We start from the raw sequence: 9,028 nt of genomic DNA, 5'->3' as shown, positions 1-9,028 counted from the left end.
GGCACATGCAGCTCCCTCTCCCTGTGAGCCTAGCACCACGCTCAATACACGATGCCGACCAGATGTTTATCTGACCCCAGGAGCTGAGAACTGCCACCAACCCCTTCTTCTTCCATTGATTTTTAGAGAGAGTGGAAGAGAAAGGGAGAGAGAGAGAAATGCCGATGTGAGAGAAACACATCGATTGGTTGCCTCCTGCACGAGCCCCGACCAGGTACATGCCCTCAACTGGAATCAAACGCAGGACCCTTTGGTGCAGAGGCTGATGCTTCATCCACTGAGCCAAGCCGGCGAGGGTCCACCATCCCCTCCTGACTGAACAAGGCTCAGGAAGACCTGGTCATCCACACAGCAAGGCCAGTCTGAGGGGCATGGGGGGGGCCAGGGGAGACCCCTGACCAGGTGAGGGCAAAACAGTTGAGGGAGGAAGTCGTGTGGCTACTCCAGGAAGAGGGTCCCAGCAGGGGGACTGCGAGGGCAAAGGCCCTGGGGTGTGTTGGGGTGATGGAGGAGCGGTGAGGAGGCTGGGTGCTAGAGTGAAGCAGCTGCCGTCTCCTGAGATGGGGAAGGGGATGGACGGGAGGCCCAGGTGTGGGGGAGGGCCATCTTGGAGCTCAGGTTGGGGTGGGCTGAGTTGGCTAAATTTCCCAATGTAAATGCAGATGAGATATAGACTCTTGGATATATGGATTAAGGTCATGGGGGCTCTGGGTTGGAGGTTGTAGAAACGTGGGAGCTGCCAGTTGTACGGATGGTGTGAAAGCCACAGGCTGGATGTGAGTAAGAGGCGGATAAAGGGACGGGCCCACTGCTGACCTGACTGAGCACCACGAAGGTCATGGCTGACCTTGACGAGGGCTGCATTGGTGGAGGGGGCGGGGCAAGGAGCTTGGGTCAGCCCAGGAACCCTTGGGGGTCCCACCCCTCCCACCTTATGAACTGGAATGGGAAGTGACCTGCACAAGGTCACACAGTGACAGGGCAGGGCTTCACCCAGGTCCCACCTGCTCTGTGCCTGTTCACTCAAGTGTATCACAGCCACGTCTCCAGGGGTTTTTGTGAGCTGATCCTTTTTTTCTTTAAATCCTCGCCCAAAGACATGCTTTAGACAGAGTAACATGGATTGGCTGCCTCCTGTACTGATCTTTTAAGCTCTGAGTCTTTGTGAAGGGGCTTGGGCTGTGGTGAGCCACAGGCTGGGGACCGAGGGACCCAGCTGGGCAGGCCTCTCCGGCCCCTTAGTTCCCAAGGCTCTTTGCTTAAGCACCGACGTCATCAAAGAGGCAGCAGATCATTGAGAAGGACCCTGGGAAGGGTGGTGGGAGGTGGAGACAAGACCTCAGGGGATGAGGAAAGATATCAGGTCTCTCTGTCTTCCTCCGATCAGCACAGTTAAGAACCTGCAGGAGATCACCGTCAGTGACGTGACAGCACGTCACCTGCTCTCGCTGCAGGGGTACAAAGTGCCTTTTTACAGATACACTGTCTCCTCTAATTCATCAGTCTAACCTCAGACTCCAGTGCAGTGAGAAACCTTAGGAGCATCGGGTTTTGTGGTTTCTAAGTTGTTTTTTCCTCCATGGAAGCCTTGATGGGGAACATCGTGTGCTAAACAGATGATATTCTGTTATATTGCTAATGCCGATTACTTGTCGATCCTCATTACTAATGGAAGGTGCGTGTGTGTGTGTGTGTGTGTGTGTGTGTGTGTGTGTGTGTGTGTGTGTGTGTGTGTGTGAGAAAGAGAGAGAGCGAGAGAGAGAGAGAGAGAGAGAGGGAGAGAGACTGGGAGAGGGTGGAGGGGTGGTCAAGAGGATGTGGGGATCATTGGGGGCATATCAGGAGTCCTTCCTCCTAGGAACCATTCCTCCTTTTAATCCTTAGCAGAGCTGACAGTGGGGGTGGGAGGTGCGGAAAAACGATCACCTCTTTTGCAATCAGTACTAGTCCCATGGAAAGGTTTCTAAGGAGTCCACTTTCCTGGGGGACCCGGCGATTTTTTTCCCCCTTGGGATGCAAAACCGCCCTCAGGGTACCTGATCCTTTCCTTCACTGTTGGAAAATGGGGACAGTAATAGCCATCTCACAGGGTTACCATGAGGACAAGTGAGATGACATGTTTGTACTGCCTGGCGCATAGAGGGGCTCGGTAAGCGGTAGCTGCACCTCCTTCCCTCTCCTCAAGACTTACTGATGTGCTGCGATGAAATGCACGGAGCGGAAGCTAACCAGCAGGTGGGTAGCTGAGGAGCAGGGGAGCCCGGCCTGCCCTCGGAGGACAGACTGACATGCAGGGTGCAGAGGGCCAGGTGGGCTGTGGGCCTCCCTGCTGAGGGGTCACCTGCTTATCATCTTTGCCATGAGCATCTGACCCTTCCTTTGCCACCCTGCGAGGACAATGACAGGGAAATAAACACAAGCGACCATTAGAGGAGCTGGGTTGCAGGCACCCTTCCTTCCTCTTTCAGGTCCCTGCTGTCTTCCTCCGATCAGCACACATAAGAATCTACAGGGAATCGCCATCAGCAACATGACAGTGTGCCCTCTGCTTCAGCTTCAGGGTTACAAAGAATCTTTTTACATAAGCACACACAGCCTGGCCGGTTTCTTCTCACACGCTTTCAAGTTAAAAAACTCTTTGCTGTGTTTGCTTTTGAGCTCCATTCCCCCAAAAGCCCAGATTCCCTCCCAGGAGCATGAGAGGCTCTGAGGCTGAGGTTCAGGCTGCACCTCACCGCCTCCTCCGACTAGTGCTTGGCACCTTGGCTACCAGCCCTCTACCAGGAGCTTTTAAACTCGGGCTTCCCACCGGACTGAGCTCTGCGAAGTCAGGAAACGAGGCTTCAATTTCTTATTGTCACCCTCCCAGCACCCAGCCCAGTTCGCCGGATACCAATCCGGTTCACACCCATGTTGGCGTAGCTGCCGGAGGACCCTGGGTGGACAGTGTGGGCCACTCTCCAGCAAGAGGGAGAATAAAGAAAACCCCGGTGTCAGCCCGCCAATCTATAAAGCTGGCTTCCAGCCGCCACATGGAGGTGGCGGGAACGCCCGATGTGCCGCCAGCTCCCAGTCTGGAAACGTCTGTTGTTGGAGCACCATGACCCGCCCACACCTCTCCTGCCCACTGTGAACCCCAGGCACCATGACCTGCCCATACCTCTCCTGCCCACCGTGGCCCCCAGGCACCGTGACCTACCCATACCTCTCCTGCCCACCGTGGCCCCCAGGCCAGCGAAGGCCTTGGGAGCAGCACGCTTGTTGCCAAAAAGTACAAAATAGCACACAGTTGAATTGCAGAGGAGAAACTGAAGCAAATAAAGACATATTACATTCACAGACCAAATAGGCGGATCTGGAGTTGGCCAGAGACTTCACTTTGGAAGGACTTTGTGAGCCTATTTAGGAGGTAGAACGTTGTTTAACTTTAGTGCCGCTCTGTTGTAAGGAAAACACTGGACTATGACCCTGGCAGTCTGCACTTGGGTGACACATGTTGATGAGAAGGGACAGCTGTCTGTGGAAAAGTGGGTGCTCCAAGGCACTTGTGTTTGGATCAGTCAAGAGTGCTCCCCCCGCCCCACCCCCGCCAATCTCTCCCTGACACTTTGCAAGGCCACAGTATTCTGATGAGCTTGCCTTTCTTCACATCCTGAGATGAACCCCTGGGTCGCAGCTCACAGGGCATGCTGGAAGCCCGAAGGTGCCCAGGATGGACCAGTGATGATGGGAGTCACAGTAGTGGCGGCAATGTTAACAACGGGGCAGACGACACCTGGGGATTGGGCTGGGCCATCGCTGTTCTCAGTGCTTGCTCATAACCCTCACAGCAACCTGACGAGGTACCGCTACCATCATTCCCATTTTAGAGGCTAGGAAATGAAGGCACAGAAAGGTTTCGCCATTTCCCTGAGGTCACACAGTGCCTGTGCTGGGATTTGAACCCGGGCCGTCAGGCTCCGGGGCCCTGGCTCCTCGATGCTATCTCTGCCGTCTTTCTGCTCCTTTAGTAACAAGCACGTCACTTGTGAGCCACGTGAGGGGCACTGGGCCAAGACAATCAGACAGATTGAGGAGGAAAGAACTCTGGGGATTCGGGGTCTGCCTGAAGCCACCCGGTAAGGGTGGAACTCAAACTCGGATGTGGCTCCCTGACTACAAAACGCGCTCTCTTTTCACTGAGCTAGTCTCCGGTTTAAAGGTTCCAGGCTCAGGCCATTTCGGGGTAAGGAAGGAACTGAAGTACCCAGGCTTACGGGACAGGTCTGCTGATGACATGCTATGTCCAAATGAAGCCAAGCCATTCGGGAGCCAGGAAAAGTAGCTGTTGCTATTTAAAGGACTTCTGCTATGTCCCCCCCAGGCAAAGACTCGCTCCCTGGTTTACCTTCTTTCCGTGTTGATGAAGCAGGAGAAGGGGGAGCCAAATGAATTCAGGAAGAGCCCATAGGAAAGTGCTGGCAGCTGTGCTTTCTGCTCCAGCAGTTAAGCTGCTACAACCTGCCCGTGGGAGTCCGTGCGGAGGAAACCGTCCCGGCCTCGGGGAGGATGGCTCCCTGCCGAGGATGCTGCTGTGAAGTTGGACGCAGAGGCGCAGGCAGGATCTTGGGGGAGCCCAGCCTGGGGTCCTGCCAGCCTCGCGTTTCTACAGCAGACTTGGAAGCAGCCGCTCGCCGCCTCCCCAGTCGAACTGCCTACGCTCAACGGCTCACTTTGCCAATGGGCTCCGTGGGCTGCCATCCCTGGCAAGCAGGGCTGGAGGGGCCGTTAATTCACCCGAGTCCGGACTTCACGTGTGACTGGGAAAGTAGGATCTGAGTTCATCTGGGAAGGGACAGGACAGAATCCACCTGGGATGGGGGAACTGGTTCCCAGTAAATATAGAGAAATCCATGTTCATCGTGTGAACAGATGGGCAGCATTTGTTCTCCTACCTGGTGATGTCATGCATTTGGCTGGAGGGGCCGTTAATTCACCCGAGTCCGGACTTCACGTGTGACTGGCAAAGTAGGATCTGAGTTCATCTGGGAAGGGACAGGACAGAATCCACCTGGGATGGGGGAACTGGTTCCCAGTAAATATAGAGAAATCCATGTTCATCGTGTGAACAGATGGGCAGCATTTGTTCTCCTAACTGGTGATGTCATTCATTATGAGATTAGAGGTGATGAGTTAAGAAAGATGGTGGGACATCCCAAATGGGGAAGGATCATGGAGCTACCAGGTGTGTTTGTGTGTGTGTGTGTGTGTGTGTGTGTGTGCTCAATTTGTGATTCAAAGCATAGCTGCTATTCATGCAAAATCCATTCCATTCCGGTCAAGGTCTTAGCATCTAGACCCCCTTAATGCAGACTCTGCCCTGTGGCAGCCCCTTTCCCCCTCCCCCCGTCTCCCGCCAGCTTAAGACTAGCTTCTTTTTCACTAAAAGTAAAAAGGAGAAAGCCCAGCTTCTTATATGATCCCAAAGTCAACCCCTCTCTTCTGTTCCCAGTACTGTCACACTGGTTCTGTCTAATGATTCTCGTATTCCTAGTCACGCAATATTGACGGAGCGCCACCTTCTTTCTCCCAGACGCGATAGTAAGAAATTTCATAGGATCTTTTGTTTCATCCTCATTCCCATTCCATGACATGGGTAGAGTTACACCCTCTCTACAATCAGAAAGAGGAAGTGGCTTCACTTCTCTGTCTGTTTCCTCATCTATGTAATGTGGATGCTAACACCCTCCTTGTCAGGTGATTGTGAGAAGTGAAGAAGTGAGATGTACTACTGCGCATAGTAGGTGTGCAATAAACGGGAGCTATTTTTCTGGAAACAGCCCTTTCGTGGTCAGTCCATTCATTCTGTTTTGGGCAATGATGATAATCACAGTGAAAGTAACATTCATGCAACATACACCACAGCCAGGACACGGTGCCAAGCGCTTCACACGACTGTGTTGCCTGGTCCCTTCCCTTCAGGAGACGGGTGCCCCTGGTGTCCTGGTTTCGTTAGAGGAGGAAACTGGAGGCCAGAAACAAAGTCACTGGCCCACAGTCCTAACAGCCGTGCAGAGCAGAGCTGGGACGGGAGCAGCTCAGTGGGCTCCTGAGCCCACACTCCCCAGCACTGCCCCCCGCCACACCCTCATGAGTGACAGGCCACTGCATCCTTGGCTGTCCGAGTGCCGGGTACCCAGGATCCCATCAAGATGCTGCCTGGGGCAGGAAGGGAGTCTGGGGTGCATGGCAGCTCTGTGGACCTGCAGGGCATGGTGAATTTACACATACAAAGGGAGAACCCCAAAAGAGGCTCAGGAAGAGGTACTGGTAGAAAGACAGTAACTCTGGGAGACCATGTGATGTCGGACGGGCAATGGAGGGCGGGCGCGAAGCTCTAACATGCGAAGTCGATTTCGGATTGTGGTGGAACAGAGTCCAGAGACTCCTCTGGGGGTAGAATTTCCTGGGCGGCGACTGTGAACCTTGGAGTGATTAACCCGAGTAATAACTGCCTTTCCTGACCCCCTCCTTTCCCCCTCCCCGCCCAGTGTCCCCCATCTGAGTTCTTGCTCTGATACACACAGGTACCCATTCGAGTTGGTTCAACGGTAAGAAAGCAATGCCCGCCCCCCTGGGGGCTGGACGGGCACCTGAGATGTGGTGCATGATGTGGTTCAGGCCTCCCTAACCTCCTCCCTGTCTTGTCTTGCCTCTCTCTGCAGTGATCCGGGCCAGAGTGGTGGGGAAGAAGCTGGTGAAGGAGGGGCCCTACGGCACGCTGATCTACACCATCAAGCAGATGAAGGTGAGTGACCGCAGCCCGGCCTCAGGAGGCTTTCTGGGTCGGTTCTGCCAGAAGAGGCCTGGCTGTGGGGGCAGAGTTGGTGTGTGTTCTCTGAGCCCGAGCCCCAGCTCCAGCCCTTCCGCCTGGCTGGAGAGGGTGTTGCTGAGGCAGCAGCAGGGGATGGGCGGAAAGGGGGGCGGGGACGGTGGCTGCTTCATCCCAGAGACCCTGCAGGTGGGGTCCCTCTGAGGCTGGGCTTTGGATCCAGACAGCAGACAGCCTCGTTACCTGGTAACCATGAGACCTCGGCCAGCTCCCTGGGAGCCGTGGCTGGGCCTCGGTCTCCCTATCTGTACAATGAGGGGGTTGGGCCAGACTGTCTTACCGCTCTTTCAAGCCCTGACTTTGCATTTCAACCATACCCATGGGTCTTGTGCAGCCACTGATGTTGCAACCTGGGTTTCCTCCTCAACGCTTTACATTGAACTTGTGCTGGTCACAGAAACCTCATCCGGGGACAGGAACTCTACCCTCTGACCCATTTTCCCAGTTGTCCTTGTCTTCTTGCGTCCCAGCTAGTTAGCATCATTTGCTGGGCTTATTCATACAGCTAAGCGTTGTCCCGAGCATGGTCCCACTGTGCGCACACTAAGGAGCCGCCTTAAGGAAAAGATTCAAAGTCTAGGGAATCTGCTTTCTGGTCTCAGGTCCACTCCTGAGGAGCTCGCTGACCTTGGAGCCTTCCTTCACCTGGGCCTGGGTTTTGCCCTGTGTTAGCAGGACGGGGTGGGCTCCGTGCCCCGAAGGGCCCTATGGCTGAGGCATTTCCAGATGCTGGGACACTGGCCACGTTCCTTCTAAACAGGAGCTGCTTCAGGAGCTGGATAATGTGGCAGCTGGTCCATCAGCCACCTCTGTAAGCACCTCCCTGTGGGCAGCGCTGTAGGCCAGGAACCGTGGAGGCCCCTGGGAAAGCAGGGCTCCTGCATTTAGGAACTGCAGGCCGGCAGGGAGAGGAGACACAGGGTGACGAATCACAAGTGCAAGATGGGTGCACTCAGGTCCCCGGGAACTGCCAGCCCCTTTACTCCCTGCTCACATCTGCATCCCCAGCAGTGAGGGCGGGTGCACAGCTCCAGGAGGCACCCGTCCATCCCTGAGGCAGACCTGCGGGCCTCACTCTTAAGTGGGGGTAGAACCTGCTGCTTTGATCTGGAAACATCCACAGCCTCCTGGTTATGTAATGTCCAGAGTCAGGCCTGGCCAGCTGCCCTTGGCTGCCCGAGTGCGGTCATGGGACCCGCTTATGTCTTCCGACGGCCAGAGAGAGAGAACAGAGGGCGGAGGGGGGACTGAGAAGAGCAACAACAACCCAGAAACCCACTGCGCAGCTCCAGGCAGGTCAGACAGGGCAGAGGCTTAGGAAGCACACCCCCTGCCCGCCCGACCGCCGTCCTACATACGGAGACTCTGTGCCAGGAGAGGGTGGGAGGCCGTGGCTCCTAGGTTTGCCCGGCTCCCCTCCTTCCTTCAGGGCCTGGACGCACAGCCAGAGGCCCTTCCTCTGGGCAGATGTCCTATTTCTCCTCTGGGGTGTCAGACCAGCCACTGGGGGGAGGTGTTTGGAGGCCAAATAACATTTGCTCGCCCATCAGCTTCAGAGCCACCCGCCCCCACTCCCAGGACGCTGTCCTCTGCAGTCCATGTGCCAGCCTCCGCCCAGGTTCCTAACCAGGTGCTGGGCATTAGGGCAGCACGTGGCTCCTTTCCTTCTGAGGGACCCGAAGGGAAATGATTTACTCAGGGGCGGGCGTTAATGAAAAGCAGCTCCGGTCCCCTCGCCGAGGTGTCAGGATTCCTTCCCAGTCTGTGTGTTCTTTACAGGACCCCCCAACTCTCCTGCCAGAGAGATGGATCAGCAGCGGGGTGCATCATTCCCGCCCACTCTGGGGGTCCCCCCCACCCCGTGTGTACCCAGTCCCCCAAGGAACTGAGAGGTTCGCTGGAGTTTGTGGGTTTGCTGTGCAGCAGTGTAACTCTTGACTTGCAACATCCTGCAAAGAGTTTAACAAAAACATCTTTGTAGGAGGGAAGGGAGAGAGGCCGGGAGGCCGGCCTGCATGGGCTTTGGCACGGGTCCCTGGGCGCTTTATTCTAGCGGATTAGCATCTACCCAGAGACTGGGGGAGCAAGGGCTCCCTTAAAGCAGGCCTACGGGAACTTGGAGAACCTGAGAAGTCAAGTCGCCCTGGTGGGCCTCTC

At 55.6% G+C, this 9,028-nt stretch overlaps 2 protein-coding genes across 3 annotated transcripts in view; one reads left to right on the top strand and one right to left on the bottom strand.

The window, feature by feature from the left end:
* The window catches only part of SYN3 (synapsin III), a 416,488-nt gene that overhangs the window by 275,925 nt on the left and 131,535 nt on the right, over window positions 1-9,028 (bottom strand). The window lies entirely within an intron of this gene.
* Window positions 1-9,028, top strand: part of TIMP3 (TIMP metallopeptidase inhibitor 3) — a 56,646-nt gene that overhangs the window by 37,511 nt on the left and 10,107 nt on the right. Inside the window, exon 2 of the mRNA XM_006769321.2 lies at window positions 6,705-6,787. Coding sequence (XP_006769384.1) covers window positions 6,705-6,787 — 83 coding nt within the window. The remainder of the gene's footprint in view (window positions 1-6,704; window positions 6,788-9,028) is intronic.

The sequence above is a fragment of the Myotis davidii genome, unplaced genomic scaffold, assembly GCF_000327345.1.
Source record: "Myotis davidii unplaced genomic scaffold, ASM32734v1 scaffold120, whole genome shotgun sequence".
NCBI classification, from domain to species: Eukaryota; Metazoa; Chordata; class Mammalia; order Chiroptera; family Vespertilionidae; genus Myotis; species Myotis davidii.
Note: the sequence above shows the minus strand (reverse complement) of the source record. Positions and strands in the feature narration are given on the sequence as shown.